The sequence below is a fragment of the Acinonyx jubatus genome, chromosome E4 (assembly GCF_027475565.1).
Source record: "Acinonyx jubatus isolate Ajub_Pintada_27869175 chromosome E4, VMU_Ajub_asm_v1.0, whole genome shotgun sequence".
Classification (NCBI taxonomy): Eukaryota; Metazoa; Chordata; class Mammalia; order Carnivora; family Felidae; genus Acinonyx; species Acinonyx jubatus.
This window is the reverse complement of record NC_069395.1, coordinates 68039713-68065786: the sequence shown is the minus strand read 5'-3', so window position 1 is coordinate 68065786 and position 26074 is coordinate 68039713. Positions and strand designations below refer to the sequence as shown.

The 26074-nt window shown below is 57.7% G+C and overlaps 1 protein-coding gene across 12 annotated transcripts; it reads right to left on the bottom strand.

Annotated features, from left to right (window-relative positions):
• Positions 1–4519: 4519 nt before the first annotated feature.
• TLR5 (toll like receptor 5) lies at positions 4520–21211 on the bottom strand. Of its 12 annotated transcripts, none has more exons than XM_053208961.1 (7): positions 21130–21203; positions 14742–14837; positions 12340–12468; positions 9607–10097; positions 9295–9347; positions 8729–8803; positions 4520–8441 (listed from the first exon to the last, which is right to left on the bottom strand). In XM_053208961.1, the coding sequence occupies exon 7, from the start codon at positions 7918–7920 to the stop codon at positions 5248–5250; it is 2673 nt and encodes an 890-aa protein (XP_053064936.1). In that variant the 5' UTR covers positions 7921–8441; positions 8729–8803; positions 9295–9347; positions 9607–10097; positions 12340–12468; positions 14742–14837; positions 21130–21203; the 3' UTR covers positions 4520–5247. The 12 variants fall into 12 exon arrangements, with proteins under 12 accessions (XP_053064936.1, XP_053064940.1, XP_053064939.1 ...); XM_053208965.1 differs by having other exon boundaries at positions 9295–9743; positions 9972–10097; XM_053208964.1 differs by having other exon boundaries at positions 9295–9740; positions 9972–10097.
• Between the last annotated feature and the right edge of the window lie 4863 nt (positions 21212–26074).

Sequence of the window (26074 nt, the reverse complement as noted above, 5' to 3'; positions counted from 1 at the left end):
AAGAAGGCGTGGACAGACCCCGGGTGATGGAACGCAGGTGAACGGGTAACCCGCACGGGGGAAGGTGTCCAACACCAGGGCCAGGGGGAAACACAGGTGGAAAAGGCCGGGATGCCGAGTCATGCCCGTGGAAAGGCTGACCACCCGGTGCGGGCAGTGGGAGCCTCACAGCGTGACAGCCGTGGTCGCCATTCCGGAAACAGCCCGGTTCTCTCGGTGACAACGGGCCCCGACAGGAGACGGAATAAATAAACGGTGGCGAGTCCATGGACCGTGCTGGACGAGCCCGCAGGAGGAGCTCGAGGAGTCTGAACAACGAGCTGTAAGTGAAAGAAGCCGGACGCAGGTCAGCTGAGTGATTCCATTTGTGCGAGGTTCTAGAAGCTAGAACAGGAGCATCCTTGTGGACGGGAACCAGTGGCCCCCAAGCTGGGGCATGGGCGGGGTGGGCGGGCACCCTTTCAGGGTGATGGGGGGAAGGGGCTCTATGTCCTGACCCCGGAAGACGTTCCCTGGGTCCATCCAGGTGTGCGCTGAGGACCTGCTTGTATGTTAGAAAGAGAACAGCTCACAGATTTCCTTCTCCGATTCCCAGGGGCATGGCCGAGACCTCACAAGGGACCAGTTTCAAAAAAAATTTTTTTAAGTTTATTTTTGAGAGAGTTATATTTTGAGAGAGAGAGACACACACACACAGAGTGCAAGCAGGGGAGGGGCAGAGAGCGAGGGAGACACAGAATCCGAAGCAGGCTCCAGGCTCCGAGCTGTCAGCACAGAGCCCGACGCGGGGCTCGAACCCACGGACCGTGAGATCATGACCTGAGCCGAAGTCAGACACTTAACCACCTGGTCCACCCAGTCATGCCAACAAGGGGCCGGTTTTACCCCAGAGCCGAGGGACAGCGGCAGTCCTGGAAAGCTGGTGGCCAGCCTGTGCCACGTGGCTCCCTCTCCGAGTACCGCCTGGCGGTGACGCACAACCCGGACCATTTTGTGCCGGGACCATGCTACTTGCTTCCACACACTTTAATTGGGGTGGGGGGTTGGAATCAACAAGAACAACGACCCAGACCCAGCGCTCCAAGCAGCTGGACCACACGGCTAGCGAAGACTCGCCTGCTCCCCGTGCAGGAGGCGCTGTGTGGCCACCTCCGCCTTGGGCTCAGCTGGGGGCCGTGCCTGCACCAGCCAGTGACCCCCGACACCAGCTCCCTCCTCTCTGACACCTTCTTTAGAGGCACTGGTGGTGACTCCTGGTCCCCTCTCTGAAAGGGTCTTTGTTTTTGCACGGACCAGTACACCAACAACACCAGTGACTTCTTTTAGCAAATCTCCCCAGGTCTGACCTGTGGGCCTGGAGGACGCTGGCCCTGTAGCAGCAGGGAAGAGCCAGAGCCGGCCACGGCCAAGGTCACTGGAAAAACCACGAAAGCAGCCTCAAGTATCAGGCCCGAAGGGCCGCTGAGCATTGGACACAGGTCAGGGCAGCAGGCCGACTCCGCTGGGACACCTGCTCCCTGGTGGGGGGGGGGGGGTGCTGGGCCCCAATGAGACATGATGTCATGAAGTCTTATCGCGTCTCAGGGAGTCGACCTTCCCGGGGAGGGGAGGGGAGGTGTCCGGCTGGAAAAGAAACACCATTTCCAGCCGGTTGGATCAGGTCCCGAAGTCAGGAACAAAGCCTCCTTGTCCTGCTCGCCCAGACCATGCTGCCGAGAGAGTGTAGCAAATTCCTTCCATGGTCTGCCCATAAAATAAAAATGTCTAATTTCTCAAAAGGTCTACCTAAGTGGACGTGACTGTGGCCACGGAGAAATAAACTCTTTAATTGCTAAGTGAAACAGATGAAAAGTTTCTTTAATTTTAAGAAAGATAAAATCGAGCAAAACGTTATATGCACCATTTCCCATGTATACTGGTCTGCTGAAATGATGTTGTTTTTCTGCGTGGGTGGCTTAATCTTAAAATTCCAGTTAATTCTATTTTCTCTGTCTTCTGCCAAGGACAGACTTAGTTTCCATTTTATGTACATGTATTGATTATTCATTCCCATCTGCGTTAGATTATTAATCGGTCGTCACGTAAACGTGGTCTCCCTCCTGTGGTCCTCTGTGTGGCTCTCGACGCCCTCAGGTAGGTTTTAAAGCCGGTTTCCCAGCTCCCCTCGACACCCCCAGTGGAAGAATCCAGAGGAACCCCTGCAGACAAGCACCGTTAATGTGTCGAGTTCTTCCTTCCGGCATCTCCAGATCTGTCAACACACGTCAGAATGCTCCTTCTTGATCTGACCTTGGAACACTTTGTACCCATTCACAGCGACGGGCACTTACCCATCCTACCCGCCTCTCCTTTCTCCCCACCGTGTTCTTCCGTAATTCCAAATGTTCCACCACGGTCTATTTCACGTTATGTCAGGACTAGGTGAATGTCGTTCGTTGCAGATTCACGTGGTTGGGAGGGAACTTCCAAAGTCAAGTGTATTGGGAGCGACCAGTGGGATTCCCTTCCAAGTCTCAGCTGCCCCCAACAGTGTCCTGGATTTTCAAGAATAGTCTTGAATACAGCAAGGTGTCACCATTCTGAGACTGGCTGTGGCCCCTCCCGCCTGGGACGGACCCCGGGGACCCTCCACGGTCGGCGATTCGGGAAGCAGGATGTCCTGGCCCGGCAAGGAGCCCAGCGCCACGTCCCGCCGGCCTCATGAAGTGAGACTTGGGACACTGGACGTGCACAGAATTCCAAGTGTTGGCTCTGCTGATGGGAGGGAAGGCGAATGAGGGGCATATAACAAAGTTTCGGGTCTTTGTCAGAAAAGAGAAATTCGGGAATAAATTAGAGTGGCCTGTGGGTTCATGGCGGCCGGGACGTCTGATGTAAATGGGTCCCCCATAAACTGACAGAAATGACCAAAGGTGCTTTTTGAATGTGTTTCACAGACAGAATTACTGCTGTTTGTGTTTTGAGCATGAGGATTAGAAGAGGTGGATGGATGCCTTCACGTCGATGCTGTCGGTACCCAACCTACCGTCCCTACAAATACACTTGCCTTGTCCTTCTACGGGCCTGGGTTTGGCCTGGAAACTAGTCATGGTGACAGGCACCCAAAGCAAGGGGGCATCTGGGGCAGCGCTGCCCCAGGACAAGGGAGCGCCCCGCCCAGCCAGCCTGTTCCTATGGGCCGTCCAGATGAGGGACAGGGTCAGGGCCATGCAGCCACGTTCCCGCAGCAAGCCCGTGGGGCAGGAAGACTGTCCGGCCTTTGACCGTCTTCTGGATCCCTGGTGGGGACTGTCACAGCAGCAACGTCTCACCGTGATGCCTGTTTCACTGCATTTCCTAGTCCTGGGTCAAGAGAGGCCTCTCACCCTGTCTTCCTTCCCATCTCCCACCCCTCATCCCTCCCATCGCCCCATCCCTCCAACCAACCTCTCCATCCCGTCATTCTAGCCCAACCCCAGGCTGCTCACTGAGGCTGACTGTCCCCCCACCTCCACCCCCAGGGGCCTCAGCCATGCTGCAGGGTCTGAAATGAGCCTCAGGCTGGAAACCTCCCACCCCCACTCAGCACCTGCTCTGGCAGACCTCCCCTCCCCCAGGAGCCAACATGGACACCAGAGATGCCGGCCCACCGGGCCTTCATTCGGCACGTACTATGGGCCAGGCACTGCAGGGGCTTAGGAGACCATGATGAACGACACAAGGTCCCTGCCCTCGGGGCCCACAGTCCAGGCACACACAGCACAGTGCTACGTACCAGTGACACAAACGTGTCAGCTTACAAGGAACGGGCAGTTGTGCTTGGAGATTCACCAGGCAGATTGGGATGAGGACGGAGAGAAGGAATTCCTTCCTGACACCGTATGTGGTCTGTGCCGGCCAGGGGGGGTGGGACACAGAAGAAAGGTCCCCCCTGGAGCCTGCAGTCAGAGTGGGGAGCAGCTGACAGGCTCCCAGCTCTCGGAGAAAGTAGAAAGTGCTGGTCTTAGGAGAACAGGTGAGGTGCCAAGAGTTTGCACAAAAGGGAGGCCCACCAGGGGGCTGGGAGAACATTCCAGAAGGAAGAGGCGGACTGTGGGATGTGTGTTCTGGAGGAGTCAGGGCAGGGGCACAGAGACAGGAGGGTGAGCGCCGAGCCCAGGCCTAGGGGCTCCTGGATTTGGGGGAGGAGGTGTGTGAAACCCCGGGGTGACTTTGGCACACCTTCCCTGGTTTTCTTTGTACCTTCGCAGAAAAACGTTCCTGTATTAAAATCAACATGGATGGGGCGCCTGGGTGGCTCAGTCGGTTAAGCGTCCGACTTCGGCTCAGGTCATGATCTCACAGTCTGTGGGTTCGAGCCCCGCATCCGGCTCTGTGCTGACAGCTCAGAGCCTGGAGCCTGCTTCTGATTCTGTGTCTCCCTCTCTCTCTGCCCCTCCCCTGCTCATGCTCTGTCTCTCTCTGTCGCAAAAATAAATGAAAACATTAAAAAATTTTTTTTAAATAAAAAAAAATAAAATCAACATGGAAAAAGACAGAATGCAAAATGTATATAGATTTCTTTTGAGGTAAAAAAATACAATCTCAAGGAAGTTTCGACTGCCAGCAAAGGTGCCCCCGAGTGTGCGTCCCTGTGGCCGACAGGGCGACCAAGGAAAGGTTTGATAAGCCTGACATCCTTGGTAGATACGAGCATGCCCACAGACGAGACTAGGCCCAGAGAGGGCACATCAGGCACTCTGGGTCACACAGCCCGCGGGAGCAGAATCAGGACTCAGACCAGGATGTGGGTCTTGCTCTCCCTGCAGCCGCCGAACAGCTGATGAGTTGGAGGAAATAAGGCTGAGAAAGAACGTTCTTGGCCCACAGAGGTGAGACCTCGAGGGTCAGAACAGGAACTGCGGTATGGCCCCAAGACATCTAGCGATTCTCGTCCGTCCCGGCCTCCTCGGGGTCACCCCTACCCGGAGATGAGGCGTGACCCGTACCCAGCAACGGCACTGTTCCCACGAGGGGGAGGAAACCCGCCTCTTCGTCCGTGTGCTCATTTAGTGTTGTTCTGCAGGGACGGCCTGAGTGCTGGGGAAGGGTCTCCCGGTGCCCATCCCCCGACCGGGGCACGCCCTGTGGTCGGCACAACGGGAGAAAACAGTACTCCCCTCCATGGTGGGGTCAGGGAGACCGGGCATCGTGTTGGTACGAAAACCAACAGCCCATCGTGTTCCTAGTAGGAAAGACAAGCTACGAGAAAGGACCCCAAACGGTAGCTTAGCACAGATGCAGAGCTGTCTGTGGCTTGGGATTAGCGGATGAGGAGACACTCGCTATGGTTTGCAGCTGAATGTCGCCGTCTCTCTTCGTTCCCTTTTCTTTCTTTAGAAGGTGCTGAGACAGTTTATTAAGAAACCAGTCGACATCTTGGAGGTCTTCAGGCCACCTCAAATACTGCCGCTTCTGCACGAATCCCCTGAGAGACTGATGCTTCATCAGCTGGTACTGGGACAGGGACCCCACAACCACCAGGATGAGGGCACCGTCGAGGTCAGACACACAGCGGCTCTGGGCGTAACTGAAGGCTTCGAGGCACCAGCCGTCTCGGAGGAAGTGCCTGCTCACGAGACAGACCACCTTCCTGCTGCCCCACACGGCGTCCTGGATGTTGGTGATGTGGTCTTGCCCCGGGACAAAGTCTCTCTCCTCGAAGCACAGGTTGAATCTGTTTTGGTCGCTGTACTGAGCATCTAGGTGCTTGAGCAAAGCGTTTTGCACCCACTCAAAGTCCTTGTTGCTGAAGCACAGATACGCGTCGTATTTGTACACGTCAGACCCGCTGCCCTTGGCGTGGTCCGTGGACAGCAGTCTGCAGGCTGCCTTGTAGCAGAGGAAACAAAGCCCCCGGAACTTGGCGACCGTGAGGACAGCCGTGAGGAACAGAGTCATGGTAACACTGGATAAAATGAAAAGGGACAACTTCAGGGACTTTAAGACTTCCTCTTCGTCACAACCCTCCATGGACACAGAGGAGAGGGAGGTCCCAGCAAGCGAGGCGGGGTACATGCAGAGGACGTCTGCATGAGACCCAAGCACAGTGACGTTGGTCTGGTTGAGCCAGCTGATGAAGGGACGGAGTTCACACTCACAGATGAACTTGTTGTACGTTATGTCCACGGCACTGAGGCCCGCAAACAGATCGGGGTCAGGGGACAGGAGCTGGTTTCTGGACACGTCCAGGACTTCCAAATTAGCAGGCAAGTCGCCGGGAGAAAGAACGGTGAGCCTGTTGGAGCTGAGGCTGAGACCCCTCAGTGCGGTCAGGTCGCTAAATACTCCTGGCGGAAGGAAATTCAGGTAGTTGTTATTTAGATACAGGACCTGGAGCCGGGAGAGCCCCTTAAAAACATCCCAGCAGAAGCCGGTTTCCCAGGCCAGCTGCAACATATTTCCTCCAAGGAAAAGCTTCTCCAGGCTGAGGCTCCCCGCTGGGGCATGAGCTGGGTTGCAAGAAGAAAGGCGGTTTTGATTCAGAATGAGGATCTGGAGGTGAGGGACCCGGAGAAGGAAGTAGAGACTGTCCAGATCTTCTAGCCTGTTCTCTGACAAGTGGACGAAGTTGGCCGTAAGCCTTACGTTCGGCAAGGTCACCAGTTTATTGCTGCCCAAGAAGATAGTAGGGATGCTCGGGATGAAAGAAATGGTTTTAAGGGCATTATCGCGGAGATCCAAGGTCTGTAATGTTTTCAGGGATTTGAATGTCTGGTCCTGAATGATCCCAATGTGGTTGTTTTGAAGGTCAATATAGGCTACCTCAGGCAGTCCACGGAAATCAGAATTATAAAGCTCGCCCAGAAGGTTATGTGACATGTTGAGAACCTGCAGGCTGTCGAGTCCATAAAACGCTTCCCCTGCAATCTTGTTTATTTTGTTGTGGGCGAGGTTCAGGACCTTCAAGTGCCTGAGAGACTCAAAGAGCCGAAAGTTCAGAGAGAAGATAAAGCCGTGTGAAAGATCCAGACGTACCACTGAGCTCCTGGCCAGGCCGGCAAATGTGCTCCGGTCAGGGTCCCGGATGTTACGGAAGCCAAACCCAGCCCCCATGATGTGGTAGGCGAGAACCAGAGAGGAGGTCTGGCTCCCGTTGATGGCCCTGCTGAAGTTCCCCGTGACATCCGCGGTCCAGCCGTTGTGAGAAACATCCAGGGTTTCCAGCACCATGTCTCTGAATGGGTTCATACACTTGGCCCAGTCCATGGGGACCCTGTTGTACAAGCCATTGGTGGCGAGGCTTAAGAAGGAGAGCGTCTTCCCTTGGAGGGGCTTGAGCTCCTGTTCACATACGATGGGTATCTGGTTGAGGGAAAAATCGATAGACTTCAAGGAATTCAACTCCCGGAATGAAGGATGAAGGTGAAGGCTACGAATCTGATTTTTGGACAGGTCCAGGCGAGTCAAAGACTCCAGATTTCGGAAATAACCGTCTCTTAATACGGCATCGGAGAGAGCACAGAAGAAGAGTCGAAGTTCAAGCAGGTGGGGCAGCCCCTGGAAAGCGTCGAGATGCAGGAAATGCATGTGGCTCCCGCCCAGGTCCAAGACTCTAAGATTGGGCAGGTTTCGGAAGGCCTCTCTGTCAATACGCAAGGGGGTATACTGAGTCCCGAGCTCCAGAAGCCCCAGCTGCTCCAGGAGGGGAAATGAGGAGGCAGTGACAGTCTCGATGTAGTTGAAGCTTAGCAGGAGGATCTCCGTGGTGCCAGGCACCCAGGGCACCTGGGTGAGGTTGCAGAATCGGTACAAGGCTAGCCGACCATCCGAGGAGCAGGAAGAAATCGCCAGCACAGGACTGGCCACGAGCACTACTCCGAAGACAAGGTCAAGGGGGTCTCCCACGATCCCGCGGAGAAGACGGGAAAATGAAGACACAGCCGACCGAGCTCCAGGCATGGCGCGCGGGCCCCTGGGACATGGGGGCTCCCGCACGACCTGCCTGCTGCCGAGACCCTTTGTGGATGCGGCTGTGGGGGGGTGGGCCTAAAGGTAAGCACTATTCCAAGTCCTTCAGAAACATTCAGTCTTTGTAGTAACGGTTCATTAGTTCACGCAGTCGCTTACTCAAGGTCTGCGCAGGCAGTGGGAGAAAGCTGCAGGTGGAGACACGTCCGCACGTCCCCTGGGCCCGTTCCCAGCCAGCCGGCTCCTCGGTCCTCCGTCCACAGCCGGGCCGCCTCAGCGCACAAGCAGGGGTACTTTATGCCACTGTCCACAAAACATCACAGGATGGGTCTAATGCGGACGAACCAGGCGCCCCTGCCAGCCAGCCCGCAGGGCTGTGTGGATGCTCGGCGGCACAGCCGCATCTGGCCTGGTGTTCCCAGTGCGGGGCTGTGGGGTCGGAGGAAACGCGGGGGGAATCAGCCCTCGGAGCCCCCGCGTCTGGTGCCTGCAGCCCATTCAATGGGCTCTCACTGTAATGTCAGAAGTAAGGAGAGACTGATGTGGCTCAGGGGCCAGGAGGAGGGACAGGGAGAGGGGAGGGGAGGGGGGAAGGGGAGGGGTGGGGTGGTGGGGAGGAGGGGTGGGGGGAAAGTGGGAGGAGAGAAGAAGGGGGAGGGGGAGGGGAAGGAGGGGCAAGGGGGGAGGGGAGGAGGAGCAGGGAGAGGGGAGAAGGAAGGGTGGGGGGGAGAGGAGAAGGAGGGATGGGGGAGGGGGGAGAAGGAGGGGTGGGGCAGGGGGAGGGGGGAGAAGGAGGCACCTGCCGTAAGCCTTAGTCCGTGGCTCTGCTGGTGTTTTGCTCCAAGTGGGGGCTGGTTTCCATGGAAACCCGAGGCTGTGACACACAGATTAGGGCAAATCACAAGGAGGCATCGACTCCGAGTTGACCCCAAGCATCAAAACCGGGCATTTAATAATCACTGGGAAGAAGTCGGCAATAATGTTGATCCAATCTGATCATTTTTCACCATTGCTGCCCAAGACCTGAGGCGGCAGCCACAAGTCCCCCGCACCTTCCAGGGTGGGTCGCCCTCCTGGCGGCCTGGGGACTCTGCTGTCCCCTCCCTGCACAGAGCCCTGGGGACGACGGCCACAAGGACTTCTGTGCTCCAGCTCTGTCTCCCCAACAACTTCCTCGACAAGTATGTGGGGAGTGTCCACTAGGTGCTGGGCACCTTTCGGGACACGGGAGATAAGACGAACTCACAAGCCATGACTGTGCTCATGGGCTCACGTGCTGGTGCAGGGAAGCAGCGGAGGGGGGGCACCCAACAAAAGAAGGAAAAATGGAGACAGGGACCGCCAGGGCTGGGTGTTGGTTGCTACTTGGACAGTGGTCAGGAAAGCCCTCTCTGTTGACATCGTGCCGGAGCAGAGGCCTGAAGGCAGGAGGGAAAAGGACAGGCCCGTATGTGCGGGGGGAGGAGCAGTCAGCACCAGTCCCGGGTGACCGGGAGTGCCAGCACGGCGCTCCTGGCTGCCTCTCCAAACTCTTTCCAACCTCAGGGCCTTGGCACATGCTGCGTCCTGTGCAGGAACGCTTTTCTCTCTGCTCCTCACATGGACACTTCCTCAGAGAGCCTCCCCCACACTCACTATTTGCGGTAACTCCCCTGCCCCCAACTCGCTCAAACACACCTTGTTTATTCCTTGCAAGGCAACTATCACAAGCCCTTAATTATCTGGCGCAAACACTGGCTGACTTATCTGCCGTCTCCCTCCCTTACGAGGCCATATTCTCCATCAGCACAGCGAGGATGGAAGGATGCCTGCTGCTGAGAAGAAGAAATGCGAAGTTGAACGAGTATCACTGCCAACAAGGGAACAACACTGATCTGTTTGGGGAACTTGGTCTCTGCTGAGGCAGAAACCATCACCCTGGGTGAGACTTCCTGTGCGGAACAGTGGCTCCCGATGGGGAAGCTGTCTCTGCGGGAGCGTCCTGTGAGCGTGCAGGTGTCCGGGCCACAACGCGCCCCGGGAAGCAGGGAGGCCACACGCACCTGGTCCTGCACAGGCGGAGCTGCTTAGCTCCAGGGACGATGACCCGCCGGGCGTCCCTGGAGGCCAAAACTGTCTCAAAGTGACCTCAGACCCTGACTCTCTTCTGCAGGCCAACAAAGTATTTCCTTTTAAAGTTTGATTTATTTTGAGAGAGAGAGAGAGAGAAGAGAGAGCTCAATCAGAGGAGGGGCACAGAGAGACAGAGAATCCCAAGCAGGCTCTGCTCTGTCAGCACAGAGCCTGATGTGGGGCTCGATCCCACGACCCCAGGATCATGACCTGAGCCTAAATTGTTGGAGAAGTTGGAGAACACCAAAGATGGCCAATGGGACTAAAACAAACTCTGGTCTCTAGCTTAGAGACCCTCCTCCGGGTTCTTCTTTCTTTCTTTGCTGCGGCTTGCGAACCCCCCCCCCCCCCAGATATGGAAGCTGATGACGATAAATTACCCTCCGCACTTGCATCTGGCGCTCAGATCTTTGGAGAAACGGTCTCCTCTGAGCCCGCCGGTGTTAAATAAATCTCCAATCCACCAAGATCTCTGAGTGCCGCTTGGGTTTTCCGCCAGCGTCCCAGCCTGGTCCCGTAACAAAATCAAGAGTTGGACGCTTAACTGACTGAGCCACCCAGGTGCCCCCCAACAAAGTATTCTCGGCACTGTTTCTATTCTGAATTTTCCAGACATGGGATCTGACAAATCTAGGGAAGACCGTACCCTGCTCAGTTCGCAGCTGTAAACAAGGAGTTAGTCACCATTCCGGAAAATCTCTTCCTAGTCTCCACGGGAGCCATGAACCGTGCCATCTGGGTGGACTTCCCGGGGACAGTGCGTGTGACCCCGTTTACGTGGCCCTCATTTCTAGATGTCAAAAGTAATAAAACTTTAAGAAATGTCTGTTGAATATTTTCTTCTCTTAAGTCCAAACTTATTCCTTATAAGTGAGTGTGAGAGTCAAAATAACTCACTTTGCCTTCTAGTGTGAGGACATATTAGCTCCTCATCACTTACGTCCCCTTTCCTTTTCTCGTTATATTCCTGTCAGTTATATTGATTCAACATCGTGTTTATAGATTAGATTATACCCATGCTTCAACTTCAAAATGGAAAAGCCATCATTTAAACATTTGTTACAATATGGGTGCTCTTCTGGGGCCCCTGGGGGCTCATGTGGTCATGATCCCAGGATTCGTGGGTTTAAGCACCATGACGGGCTCTGTGCTGGCAGTGTGGAGCCTGCTTGGGACTCTGTCTCTCTCTCTCTGTCCCTCCCCCCTCCCACTCTCTCTCTAAAATAAATAAAATGAAAAAAAAATTTAAACAAGGATTCTTTTCTTTTTTTAAAAAAACTTCAATGTTTTTTTAAAATCTATTCTTGAGAGAGAGAGGGATTGAGAGAGAGAGAGAGAGAGAGAGAGAGAGCGTGCACGCACAAGCAGGGGAGGGGCAGAGAGAGAGGGAGACACAGAATCCAAAGCAGGCTCCAGGCTCCGAGCTGTCAGCACAGAGACCGACGTGGGGCTCAAACTCACAAACCACCAGATCATGACCTGAGCCGAAGTCGGACACTTAACCGACGGAGCCCCCCAGGCGCCCCACAAGGATGCTTTTCTAAGCACTGTGGCCATAGCCTCTTCTCCCCACGTTCACCACAAGCTCTGAGATGATTAAAGCCAGATATTCTTTGAATCCTATTTTTTCCACCCACATAGCGAGTGGTTGCCCCCCCCCCCCCGCCCCCGACGATCAGACCGATGCACACGGTGGGGAGGCCCTTGTCCTGGAAGATGGGACAGATGCAGGGGAGAATTATCAGAAAGAAAACAAAACAGTGGGGGCCCATGTGGGCATCAGGCTCCTGGGAAGCCCCAGAGGTGAGCCCCAGCCCCGCCCACCTCGAAAAGGGACAGCTCAGCAACAATGCTGTCCCTGCCATCCTGCTGCTGACACAACCAGCGGCACCTGCATGGACAGGACGGGAGGCCGTCCCCGCAGGGCCCTAACTCTGAGCCCTGGGTTCACCCCGGGCCCACACAGACGCTGGGGAAGGAGGTCTGTTGTTCTCGGGCAGCAGATTCTCAGATGTGCTTCAGGAGGAGAGCCGAGGGCGGGGGGAGACACATGGTAGGGGGACGACCTCACTCTGGGTTTTCTGTGACCTTCTTCCCATCTCCCAGCAGGAGGGGACAGGGACAGACGAGGCCCAGCCTCCCTGGCCAGATGCACACCACACTCTACAGTCGTTCTTAAATGTCTCGAGGTCACAGACCGACCCCTCTGAGACTTCCATAGCTCTGGTTCCTTGCCCTCCAAAAACGCACGTACGCATCACAAACCCAATTTTCCACCATTTCAGAGGGTTCACTGACCTTCCAAAATCCGCTCCTTCCAACCCGCGGCTTCACAGACAGCCCGGCACGCTCCGTATCCCGGGACGCAGCTCAGAGCGCGAAGGGCCTGACGGCAAATACTTTAAGCTTTGCAGTCCAACCTCTGTTCTAGAACAGAAGAGAAACTCTGGTTCACAAGTGAGGATTTGAGGGGACTGTAAGATACACGCGTGCCAATACGGAACCACCGTATTTGCCGGGAAGATGCCACCTGGTCCCCAAGCTGCTGATTTATTCAACCATCAGAATGATTTCTCCTCTTACGTAACAGACAGAAATCCCTGCAGAGGCGCGTAGCTCAGAACAGCGGAGCTGAGCTTTCTAGTTTCACTTTTGTCTTTTTGCAGACAACCCCTCACCGCCCTGCGGTGTACCCGCCGGACCCGGCCGCTCGACCCTGGATTTGCAGCAACGGGTGACAGAGGAGATGACAGAGGCAGTGCGGGGGGCCAGGGCCCCTGGACAAACAGAACTTACACAAAATTATCCGGGCTCATGTGGCATGACCAAGATACCATGCAGACCGGCTTTCCTACGACGTACAGCAAGGCAGGACTGAAGCGGACCTCCGAGCGGGGGGCTCCGGGACAGCGAGCCGAGAGCCGTCAGGAAAACACCACGCGGCGCGTCCGGAACGGGAGCCGAGAGACACGCGGGGTGAAGAAAACATGAACCCACACTGGTGTCGGGCAGCGGGTGGAGCAGCGAGAACCAGGCTGTGAAGCTGCTTCAGACCCGATCCAACCTCAGAACCTGGAAACCATCCACCGTCCTGGACCCACAGCCCCTCCCACCCCATCCACCATCCAGGCCAAAGCCCCCTCCCCCCATCCACACCCCTGCCCCGCGCCCCCCCAGTCCACCGTCCTGGACCCACAGCCCTTCCCACACCGTCCACCATCCTGGACCTATAGACCCCTCCCCCAACCATCGTCCTGGACCCACAGCCCCCTCCCTCCGTCCACAGCCCCTCCCCCCCGCCCCCCCAGTCCACCGTCCTGGACCCACAGCCCCTCCCCCCCGCCCCCCCAGTCCACCGTCCTGGACCCACAGCCCCTCCCCCCCGCCCCCCCAGTCCACCGTCCTGGACCCACAGCCCTTCCCACACCGTCCACCATCCTGGACCTATAGACCCCTCCCCCAACCATCGTCCTGGACCCACAGCCCCCTCCCTCCGTCCACAGCCCCTCCCCCCCGCCCCCCCAGTCCACCGTCCTGGACCCACAGCCTCCTCCCCCCGTACACAGCCCCTCCCCCCGCCCACCGCCCTGGACCCACAGCCCCTCCCCCGTCCACCGTCCTGGACACACAGCCCCCTCCCCCTGTCCACCGTCCTGGACCTATAGGCCCCTCCCCCAAACGAGCGTCCTGGACCCACAGCCCCTCCCCCCCCAGTCCACCTTCCTGGGCCCACAGCCCCTCCCACCCCCTCCACCATCCTGGACCCACAGCCCCCTCCCCCCGTTTACAGCCCCTCCCCCCCTCTCCCCGCCTCAGTCCACCATCCTGGACCCACAGCCCCTCCCCTGTCCACCGTCCTGGACCTATAGGCCCCTCCCCCCAACCATCGTCCTGGACCCACAGCCCCCTCACACACACACACAGCCCCTCCCCCCCTCTACCTTCCTGGACTCACAGCCCCCTCCCCATCCACAGCTCCTCCCCCCCCCCCATCCACCGTCCTGGACCCACAGACCCCCACCGGTGTGACCTCAGCGCAGTTGGTGGCCAATTCTGCAAGGTTCACCCCAGGGCACTGCCCCCCTGCCGGTCATGTCCCCCCTGCCCCTGCCCACTGACCTCCCAGCCGGTCCCCCACAGACACATGCACCCCTCATCCAGCTACCCCAGGAGCCCGAAAGCACACCTCTGATCAGAAGCCTTCACTGGCTCCTTCTGCGCACGAAGGGAACAGGACTTCTGGGCAGTCCACTGTAGACTGTAGTCTACCCTGGAATGGCTGACCTTCTTGCTTGACAGAGGGGATCCCAAGCCAACCCCCCCTCCCGACGGCACCTGCAGTCTGGGCCTGTGCTCCAGAGGGAGGCCACCTGCTCAGAACTTGGCCTCCACCCAATTTCCCTCCTTAGGCTGGACCCCGGGGGGTGGGATGCTTCTGTCTGTATATCCAGCTCGCCCTTCAGAGGCCACCTCGGAGGCCAGCAGTCCTCATACCCCCGGGGCACATTTTATCTCACCCTGATATTCTGTCCACACCTCCCAGACAGCGTTTTTATTAAACACCTTCCCCCTAGACTGCACATCTCTTGAGGGCGGAGACCCTGGTTTTATTTGTGCAGTATCCCTGAGGTAGCACAGTTTAACACCCCAGTAATATTATCCCCACTAATATTCTGAAGGCTTATTTTCATCAGACTCACCTCCTAGTTCTAACACGGGGAGCTCCTAACACGTCCTTATTCTGGGGGCACAGACCCCCACTCCCCGGCTGGTCCAGGGCTCCCGTTCCTGAGACTCTAGGAAATTCATCACAATGACGAAGGTGGTCAGTGTTGATTTGGTGAGTCAAGATAAAGGGCTTTTGTTTTCTTAAAGGAGAAAAGCTAATTAAGGGGGAGAAACAGAAACTGTGATGCACATGTTTTTCTATGCCATATGGCAGTTTTCTTTGCAGAAGAATTTGAAGCTTTAGGTGTGTGTCTTACTGAGCAGAATTTCAACTAGAAAAGATCGAGACCATTTTGCAAATCAAGGCACGTGGGCCATCAGAGCCGCAGGGTCTTGAGAAGTCTAGGCCCAGCCTCTGGTTCAGAGGCCCAGTGTCTGGGCCAGTCAGATGGGGAGCTTTCTTCCTTGGGACTCCGGAGAGGGAAAGTCCACACTTTCACGATCCGGCGCATTTTTCTTCAAATCGCTGTGGGGAGGGAGTGTCTCCCCGGACCTAAGTCCCTTTTCACGTGACTTTGCCATGGTCATTCGGTGACGAAGGCTTCCGCCCAGGGTTGAGGACCAGCACTGTCTGCTCTATGGCAGATGGCCAGGTTCGCCATCAGAGTTTGACCTTCGGAGCAGCTCGCTGGCTAAATGAGGCCCGAGTCAGGGAACACTGGCTAGGAATCGTTAGGTCTCAGATTTAGGATGAGGGGTCCTACAGGCGGAGGAAGTGCTCAGGGTCGCGCACCCCTCCAGCTGGGCGCTAGGACTTGAATCCAGCTGCAGACTTAGTCGTCATTTTGATCTTTTCCAAAAACTCAGAATGGAGTATCCTGCACACGGCCCAGCCCCTCGGAGGCATCCGGGACCACCTGCGGGTGCCGTTAAAACGCAATCTGGTCAGCAGGCAGGCGGGGACCTGACACTCTGGCTCTCCACAAGCCTCCAGGTGACCCTCAGAGCTGAGTGGCAAGGCCCCGAGACCCGCCATCTGTCCACACTCACTGCTCAGGCTGCCTGTTCTCCTGGGATGAAGGTTGGGTAGGTGCTGCCCGGTCACTTCTGGGAAGGGGCCACGTTAATACGCTCACCCCAACTCTTCTCGACCCTGGCGGGTGAAGCACCAGATGGTTGCCAACGGGGATCAGCCAAGGGTCCCGAGGCCGGGGCTGGACACGACACGTGGGTTCCCTCACTGCGCAGCTGAGGAAACAGGTGCGAGGGCCTTCCCGGTTCCAGGGCAGGCGCTTCTGCCGCCGACCGGCACGGGGCGGCTGAGTGCGGGTCGGGCCACGGCCGCGGGGTGAGCCCAGGGCCCGGGGCGAGGGCTCGCCAGGGCCGCCGCTGGCATCATCCACCCCCCTCCCCCATGCTCTGCTCGCTCTGAGCTCTGCATCTGTTTTGCCCCGCACACCGTTTTGTTTGGGGTGGGGGGGAGGATGGGATCAAAATGAGGACTAAGTCTGCAGCTGAATTCGAGTCCTCATTCCCAGTTGGATGACCAGCCTCTCTGAGCACCAGTGGGGCCGTCTACACACACACAAGGGGGGACACTCCGGTACCTGATCCAGAGTAATCGGTTCCTCACACGCCACCCTCTGATGGTTCTTGTTGCTTAAGGACACAGACATCGTTAGTCCAAGAGCACCTCTCCAGAGATGCACTCCGTTTAGGAGCCACCAAAGGGGAACACTGAGAGGGACAGGGGATTTCCCAGCATGGTGGGCCTCAGGAGTTTCCCTTTTCAGCACTCCTGGAAGTTAGGGAAAATCTTGCCGGATTGCCCTTAATATCTTCCGGTGGTGGTCCCCCCCCCCCCCCGACCACACCAGCATCCAGAGGAACTGATATTCTGAAGAAGCCAGTGTGTCAAAAACCCAACAGAATGGTTTCTCGTCTGTTTATTATAAATTCTTTCCCACCGTTTTAAAACATCTGACTGGAAAAAAAATAATTTCACTTGGGTGATGATTAAAGACTAACAACACGCACCACACGCTTAAAATCCTCCAGAAAAGGGAGCTCTCCACGGACTGAATATCTCTACCTGATTTCAGCTTCAGGCGGCACCAATACTCTCAGAAAATTAACCTCGAGGCTCTGACAGCCTCCCCGACCGCACCTCGGCCAAGCCTGCGAGCTGATGGCCCGGAGAGAGGGGCAACAGCCAGGTGCCAGAGCCCCGAGCCGAGGCCCCCCCCCCCCCCCCCCGCCAGCCCCCGAAGAGCCCGCCTTTGCCTCTCCAGAAAGTTATGACAACCTGGATTGTGATGTAAATGGAAGCAGTGGGGGGCGGCGGAGGCACAGTGAAGAAAATCCTTATTAAACTATGGACACGATGGAAATGAGAAGAGAGATTACAAGCACCAGAGAACCATCCCGGGGAGGGCTGTACTCTGGGCTGAGCTAAGGAAAGCAAAAAGAGAAACCCCCCTTGGCTGATGAAACCAAGCCCACTCGGCAGCAGCCTGGCAGAGCCGCCCTGGGTGGGAGCTGAGGGAGGGAGTCAGGCTGGGAGGGGGGAGTCCTGCATCTCCCAGGGGTGGAGGAGGAAGAGTTTACTCGTGGCACCAGGGACTTGGGAGCGGGGGCGGCCGGGGCTGCAAACACATGTTCCTGCCTCGTGCCGGCAACCGGGGACCGGGCCCCAGGGAGGTTCCTGAGGGTGGAAACCGCCCTGGGCCAGCAGCCCCACACCCCTGCTCCATCCTGGGTGGGGCGCCGGGGCCAGAGGCCAACTTGCTGTGGGCGGGAACGTCCAAGACCACGGCCAAAGCCCCGGGCTGGGAGAAGGGAATCCTGGGGCCACCGTGGGGGCATCCTTGATGAGCTGAATTCCCCTTGTCCCGTTTCTGAATGTGCACATGTGAGTGTGACCTGGCGGCCAGGTACGTGGCCAGACCGTACCCGGAAATAGCTTGCTTCGGTTTCCCAAACAGGAATCAGATCTCTTATGAAACAGACACAATCTCTTCACGGGGCCACTCTTCCCCGACGGCCAAATTCCTCAGGAAGTACAAGGGGCACCCGCTGCCTGGGCTCAGTTGGCCCCGTGGCCTCCTTCCGGGGCCCCGTCCTGAGCTCCCCTCCTCACCTGTTCTAATCTGAATCTCCCCGTTTTCTCTTGTAGCACCGACAGCTTTGCTCCTATGTCTTCCTGAAATGCCTCCTCCCTCGTCCTCTTGTTTTCCCCCTGGCCTTTTCCTTTCCCCACCCCTGGCTTGCAGGTCACGTTTCACAAGTTGGACTGTCCCCACCACTCGTACCCCCAGGATCTCTCTCCAGCCTTGAGAGAGTGAGAAGCATGGACGTGGGCGTCTCCTGGGGCCAGGGCCCCCCTCTCCTGACACCTGCCTGGCAGGTGGTGAGCCAGCCTTCTGGGAGACTCTCTTCCTGGGACTGAGCACCAAGTCCCAGCTCCTCTTTCCCAGATGTCTCTAGAGTTGTCCCTCCTTTTACATTCCCACCGCCCTGGTCAGTCTTCTGTCTGGCACATGCTTCCTGGGCACGGTCTCCCAGGGAAGGTGTTAGCCGCTGGGGCTTCATCAAGACAAACCCAATCTCTGCCTTCAGGGAGCTAACGTCCCGAGCCTGAAGGCAGCCACGGAGGGCAGGGGCGTGATGTCGTTATAGGACCATACGTGGTGCCTCGGGGCAGAGGAGGACGCACCCCCAGCCCAAAGGCACCTCTAACTAGGGGTATAGACGCTGGCACCTAAGTCACACGAGCCGTGAACCGTGGTGGGGGGGGGGGGGACAGTCCCAGCAGAGGCACCCAGGCACCATGTTCAAGGGAGAGGAGGGAGCCCGGGCCTGGAGCCCCCGCAGGTGGAGTAACTCAGAAGGTCCAAGTGTGAGCCTGTGGGCACTGGTGGGGGCGAGGATGGAGAGGGTATTCTGCAGCCAAGAAGGACGCGCCTGCCATCCCGGGGTCAGAGGGGGCTGCCGAGGGCCTTGAGGACTGCCACCATCTAACACTAGCCCCTCAAGGCCGCTGGGCTTTGGCTCCACCGATGTATCCAGTCTCAGGTTCCCAGTAATAACGCTTAGCCCACACCTTCCGCACCAGGTGGGTGAGGTGCTTCCTGTGCCCTGTATGTGGCTGAACTGCAACCAAGGATCATGTACCAAATGCTTGCTATGTGCCAGACACTAGCGCTGGCTCAGAGGGTCCCCAGCGAGTCGGACAAAGACCCCTCCCCCCAGTGGGCACTGCAGGGGACAAGAGCTCCGACGGAGGAGGGAGCAAGAAGGGTGCAAGGAGCAACGGAGGGCAGATGACGGGCTCTCCAACTCTGCCCTTGAGGAACCCATCAGAAGAGGGGCCATTTGAGATGCTTCTTAAAAGATGTAGAGGACTCCCCAACAGGGCATTCTGGGCAGGAGAGCGAGTGTAAGGAGAGTGAGGCATGCAAAATAGGCTCAGTAAGAACCTTCTGGAAGGTCAGTGTGTCGGGGAGGTCAGTGTGTCAGGGAGCATGAAGAGAGTGGCCAGAGCTGGAGAGGGAGGTGGGGGGTTGTGGGGAAATAGGTTTTACTCACATAAATGGGTCAGAAAAAAGCTTCGGGCAGAACGCCACCCCTGCGGGGCGAAAGCGCCTGACGTTAGCTGGCGGGATATTGTACTGGGACTGTGAGAAACGTTATTTCACCTGCAGGAAATTATTTTCCTTCTGGAGCCAATATACTATTGTACTTTGATCACAAAATCCACTCACCCCCCCCCCCAGACCCTTTGCTTCTTACACACACAAGTTAATGATTACTGTCTGATTGTTCTCTCCACGTTCATGTGTGTAAGATCTTCTTTTCTTCACACTCACCCTGTGTGTAAGATCTTGAAAGCCCAATAAATGCGGAGAGGAAGCCCCTGTTCGGGGCTCTTGTGTCCTCCCGGACATTAGCCTCTCGTATTCAACTCTGCATCTGCTCTCTTGCTGGACAAGCGAGAACTCCAGAGTCAAAGTCTGCGACAGGGGGTCTGGATCACAGCTGGTGGGGGGTGAGCGCCATTACGGATTCTAAGTCTTAGTATTACCCTCGGACCTCCTTCCACCTGCCTGTCCCAGTCTCCAGCTGCCGTTTCTAAATCCAGAGGACGACCGGTGACTCCGCAAAGCCCCGTCTTCACCAGCCCACGCTGGCTGTCCCCTTTGAACTAGCAGGTGATAGCACAGGACTTCACACTTAACTGCTCTCGTTTCCCAGATGCTGGTTTTGTCTTTCCACCTGAACCTGGGAGCCTCTGAGGGGCAGGGACAATGCCTCACAAGAGCAGGTCCCACAGAGCAGAGCCCACAGGGGTTGGGATGCAAAGCCAGCAGTGGGAATCACCCTAACAGGAGGCGGTACGGAAGTCTGGATCTGCGGGCTCCATTCTTGTCCACAAAACTAAGAGTGAAACACACACCCAGACCCAGTCACTGCACATCCCGGGGTTTTGTGCTGAGTCTGTGAGCAAGCAGAAGCACCCCAACAGGCCTATTCTGATTTCAACAGTCAGCAAACTGGCAGGCAAACCGACAAAGGAGGTCTCTGTGAGGCTGGACACAACTTCCCGAGAAGTCTTCCAAGAAGACAAAGCCAAAAACGAGCAGGGTCAGTTTTGCATTCAGAACATGCAATCAGTTTCTGCTTCTCTCAGTGCTGAGCCGCCAAGTGGGTGACCCAGTGACACCACTTAGGGTGGAAGGACCACTGAGGGTGACGTCCCCAGGCCACTGTGACACAAGCGAGTGACCCTGTGACACCACCCGACCTCCACACAGGGCGTCCTATGGATTATTGCGTCCTTGCCCAGGAACAGTGTCTAGGGTGCCGTTCACGGGTCACCTGGCGCGGGGCAGGTGCGCTCAAAGCTGACCCACGGGAAGGAGCAAGCCCCTCGCCATGGTCCCGGCAGCCTGGCTTCCTGCGGCCGCGCACCCCTCACCCCGAGATGAGCCACACCGCCCTGCGAGGCTGTGCCGGCGGCGGTTTTCCAGGCGCCCTGCCTCTGCGCCCGCGTCTTCACAGGCGGATTGTTTACGACGTGAAGGCCGGCGGGGTAAACCGTGCCGCCTCCGCCGGGCCGCCTCGCCGGATGCGCCGGGTGCCGCGGTTGGGGGGGGGGGGGGCCCTCTTCCAGGGCCGGGAGGCCACCTGCCCCCTCCCAGGTGGGGAAGAAAGCGAAAGTGAGAAAGCGACAGCTCTCCAAAGGTGGGGGCGCCCCGGCTTCCCCGTGTCCCGCCCCCAGGGCACCAGCCGGCCACGCGCCCAGTCCCCGTCCAGGGAGCAGAGCCGGAAGCCGCCCGGGACGCCCCCGGGGGGTGGGCGCCCGACCGCGCCAGCAGCCCGGGGTGGGACAGGGGTCCTCGTCCACGGCGGGGCGCTTACCTCCGGGAAGGGGTCCCCGCGCCGCCCGCAGCTCCGCGCGCTTCTCCGCCCGCTCCTCCGCCCGGGTCCCGCCCCTCCCAGTGCCCCGCCCACATGCCCCCGCCCCGCGATGCCCCCCCCACCCGCCCGCATGCTCCGCCCTCCACCCTCCCCGCCTCGCCCCTCCCGGGCCCCTCCCACCTGCCAGACCAAGCCCCGCCCACGTGTCCCGGGCAGGCCCCGCCCCACTCACACGCCCCGCCCTCCACCCACGCACCGCCCACCTGCCCAGCCGCTCTCCGTCCGGGCCCCGCCCACCTGCCTGACGCTGCCCCCGCCGGTCCTCGTTCACAGAACAGGCCCCGCCCACCTTCTAGCCCCGCCCCCGACAGGCCCCGCCCCGCGGCTCGGGTCATCTCTTTAAGCTCTGTGACCAGTGGTACGACCTCCTGTTCCAACCTCGGGGGTCCCCCACACTCGCCCCCTGAGACCTTGCAGCTGCAGGGACGAGGAAACATGTAGGGACACCTGTGCGCTTCGGGGCGGGTGGCTGGGACGCGGTTGCTCAGTGCTTGGGGTGCCCTGGACTGGATCCGAGGGGAAGGGGCCGCCCCCGACTGTCCTTGGGGTCATCCAGGCCAGCGCGGCCCCTCCTGCCCACGCCGTGCAGAGGAGACCTGGAGTAACTGTCCAGAGGCACAGCCGAGCCAGCAAAGAGGGGCCTGCGCCCCTGGACCCCCACCCCCCCGTAGACCACCACCTCGGACCCCCACCCTCACCCCCCCAGGCAGGGCTCCTTGCCCCCGCAAGCCCACGCCTCAGGTCATGATTTCATGTTTCATGGCCCACATGGGGGTCTGCACTGAGCCTGCTTGGGATCCTCTCTCTCTCTCTGTCTCTCTCTCTCTCTCTGCTCCTCCTCCATTCATGCTCCCTCTCTCTCAAAATAAATAATGTTCTTAAAAACCCTCACCCTCCATTCAGCAGCTGTATTAAGCTTCCACTACAGACCCAGTGCTTCCTCCAGGAATACAAATCCTGAGCTGACTTCCAGGGACAACTCAGAGCCCAGCGGGGAAGGTGCACGTGGACACAGATGGGTATAAATTTGATGAAGTGCAAGTCCCTGCATCCAGGGTCTGACGTCCTTGCCGCAACTAAGAAAATAGAGGCAACCTTGTCAGCTGGGCAGAGTGGCTGTGGGGAGGGCAGCGGTGGGGAGGGGGAGGGCAGAGTGGGCAGGGCAGCACCAGGGCAGGGGAGGGAGTTCCATTCAGGCAAGACAGCAGAGGGGAGGGCGCTGGCTCTGGGCCGGGGAACAGCAGAGGTACTGGGGACAGAAGGGAGGTGGCTCATTTGGAAAACAGCCTGGTTGTGTGAATGGAATGCACTTTGTGTGTGGTGGGGGCAGGAATCAGGGCACAGGAGTGGGGGGGCAGGGATCAGGGAGCAGGAGCCCACGCCCGCAGGAGTGTGGATGGTGCTCTGTCGGCCAGTGGGCATTGGAGATCCCCCAGATGGGGCAGGTGATGAGGGACATCCCACCCCAGTCTGCACGTCACAGGTACCCCTGACAGCAACGTGTGGAGTGAATGGGTAAGGGACAGGTGCTCAGTCAGGAGGCTCCTGCGATGGTCCAAGCAAAGATAACGATTGCAAATTAGAGCAGTGACATTCATTCATTTTAGCTAATGAGTGTCACTGTGCTTTCATGCGGCAAGCACCAGGCAGGTGGCAGGACCCTAACCACTCACTCCAACCTTTATCAGCGCTCACCACGTGTTCTGCTCTGTTCCCAGCATCAGGCCCGCGCGGACTGATCTAATCCTCACACGGCCTGTGAATCAGGACCGTCGTCATCCCCTTCTACAAACGAGGAAACTGAAGGAGAGGAGGTTACGTTACTCCCAGGCGCTTACACAGCTGGTCAGTGACAGAGCCAGGTTGGAACTCGGTAATTGGGCTCGAGGATCCTTAACCGTGACCCTGTACTGGGTATCACGGTAACAAGCAAGCTGCGCAAGGTCGCCACCTCGTAGAACTCACACTCTGGTGCCAGAAGACAGACGGGGGCAAGGCTCAGGTTGTAGGATCAGAAAAACACGGTCTTGCCGAGGAAAGAGCTGTCAATGCAATTCCACCCGGGCTCTGTGATGGGCGGTATGCCAGCCGCAGAAGGAGGAAACGCGGGGTCCCAGCGAAGGGCGGACTTGGAGGGGAGGCTGAGGTCAGTTCGGGGTACACTGGTGTGTGCGGCCTGTGGGACGTGCAGGGGGTGTCATCCAGCAGACAGCCGAACCCGTGCATCCACATACAAGACACCTGCCTGGAGACCGGTCAGGAGGCATCAGGACAGAGGCGACAGCTGGGGACAGGGGTGAAGCACGGAGTCTGGACACTGACAGGGGAGGCCAAGGCCCAGGAAAGGATAGGAGTTTGTAACGGAAAAGACTTAAATTTAGTTATGATCAAATACCTCTGCTCATCCAAAGTGACCATTTAAGGAGCGAAAAGGCAAGAAAGAAAAACTGGGGAAGACGTTTGCGATTTGGAGCAAGAATCCAGATCGTACGAAGAAGTCACACGATCGGTAAGAAAAGAGGAAGACAGAGGAAAGACCCAGGCGGTTGCTCAAAGAGAGGAAGTCGAAGACAACCAATAAACAAATGAGCGAAAAGGTGCCAAACGTCCTTAGTGTTCTGAGAAATGCCAATCAGAACCCTGACACATCACATACTCCACATGCACGGAGCCACAATAAAGAGTTTGACAATAACAAGTGTCAGTGGTGCTGTGCAGCGACCCAAATCCGCCCATGTCGCCGGCGGAAATGCGAACGGCCGGGGGCGCTTGGGGAAGTGGGGCATGATCTTGGACGGCTGAAGATCCACACGCCCTGAGACCCCGGCCTCCACGCCTGATCCGCGCGCGCCCCGGAGGCACACGTGGAGGTGACTAAGAAAGCACTGTCGGACTATCCCTGGGACAGACGATGCCTGCAGTGGCTCCCAGGACTCCCACCTCCCGCACTCCCGCCTCCTCGTTACCCCTCCTCTGGATGTGCACCGGACCCAGTGACTTGCTTCTAGGTTACAAAATAACATGATTTCCATCTGTCCACACCTGCTCTCTGGCCCTGTCGCCTCCTCTCCCAGGAAGCCGACTGCAGTGCACCCGCTGCCCCGTGACCAGACCCACGTGGCAGGGGTGCAGGGGCCTCTTGCCACCAGCCAGAGAGGATCCGAAGTCCTAGTCCAACAGCCTGTGAGAAAGGAGTTTTGCCAACAACCCCTGAGTAAACGTGGAAGTGAATTCAGTCCAGTCGAACCTGGAGACGAGGCCACAGCCCCGGTCAGCGTCTGGACTGCAGCCTGTGAGCAGCCGGAGCCAGGGGACCCGGGCGGGCCATGCCCAGAGTCCGTGACACAATATGTGTTGTTGTTTCGAGACGCTACGTTTGGGGATAAGTTGTTACACAGAAAAAATAACCAGTACAGTCACCAAATTGGAAATAACCCGAAGGTCCATCAACAGTAGGATGGACAAGTAAACTGGACATCGATGATGTCATGAAACGGAGCGTCCAACGTCGTCAAAAAGGAATGGACTGGAATTATATCCCACAACATGGCTAAAACGCAAAAACATATGTGAGCGGAAATAACATGTAATGTACACAGATCACGACCCAAGAGAGGAGATCGATGTTATTCCGTTTATATACAATTCAGAATTGGCGAGGCCACCTTGTGCTGTTTAGGTGGACATAGACAGGTGACAGGTAACCTACCTCGTAAGGTCAGACAGCATCTCTGTGGCAATCGGCGGCCCCGCTGGGGAGGAACGCCCGGGTCTTGTGGGCAACGGCGGGGGGTGGGGGGCGCTCCGCCCTCGTCTGGGCCTGGGCGCTGGTCACAGAGGGTTCGTGTACGATTGGTGGTTACAACCCGCTGCTTCATGCGTGTGTCCTACACCTCACATAAGGGCTTGTAAAGGGGGAAGAATCAAAGAGACCGGACAGAAAATAGGAAAACCAAGCCGTGGCCTGGATCTCAGGAGGTGGAGGGGCTCTGGGAGTGCCCCCCCACCCTGTTGCCGTGGCGACAAGCCAGCGGCTCCACCAAAGACTCCTAGGGCACGTGGGGACACAGCTGGACGGGTTCTTTAGAAGTCAGGCCGTCACCCTCACCTCCCTCCGTCATAGTCACCTCTGCCAGCAGCTGACCCCTCCCCACTCCACTCAGGTCACGCTCCAGGGTCTTTCCACTACTGAGGTCTTCCCATGGCTTCTCCCTGTACCTGGAACACAGTGAAAACCCCTTTGTGCGGCCAACAAACTCCTGTCCCCTGCCCTTCCCACTGCCTTCCTGCCCTCCCCCCCAGCCCTTGTCCCCAGGGCACCCCCTCCTGGACCGCCTTCCCCTTCAGACCAGCCTCTGCTCGGCTCAGAGGCCCCCCCACCGCCTCTCCCAGGCCTCCCAGTCGGACATTACTCCCTCACTCACCCTGTCCCGTCTGAAGTCGGCTGCGTGTTCCCCGTGGGCTTGTTTAATGCGCGAGCTCCTGGCTCACTCTAACCCCAGCCCACGGGTCGGTCGGCTGTGGCTGGTGTGAACATACCAGTAAGGGGAGGGGTCTCTCTGCGGCCTGACCCTCCCGACCTCCGCCCCGGCCTCTCGCCTCCAGCCCCGGTCAGACCCCAACCTGCTGTCTCCACGCCCCTCCTCTCCAATAGCGGCCCATGGCTCGTTGCACCTAAAATTATTCTTGATTTCATTTAAAACGATCTTTTCCATTTCAAAAGTGATTGTGGTTCGTCATCCGTCTAGTTATAATCGCTGCTAACACTCAGATGAGTTTCTTTCCAAGCTATTTGCTATGCAATCATCACATGGCAACTACAGAATTGTATGAATTTATTTTTAAGAAATAGTCCTTTTTCCTGATTGTAAAAGTGTACTCATTC

Coding starts and splice junctions, on each gene's coding strand:
- TLR5 (XM_053208970.1), bottom strand. CDS start 7,920: ATGCCTGGAGCTCGGTCGGCTGTGTCTTCATTTTCCCGTCTTCTCCGC.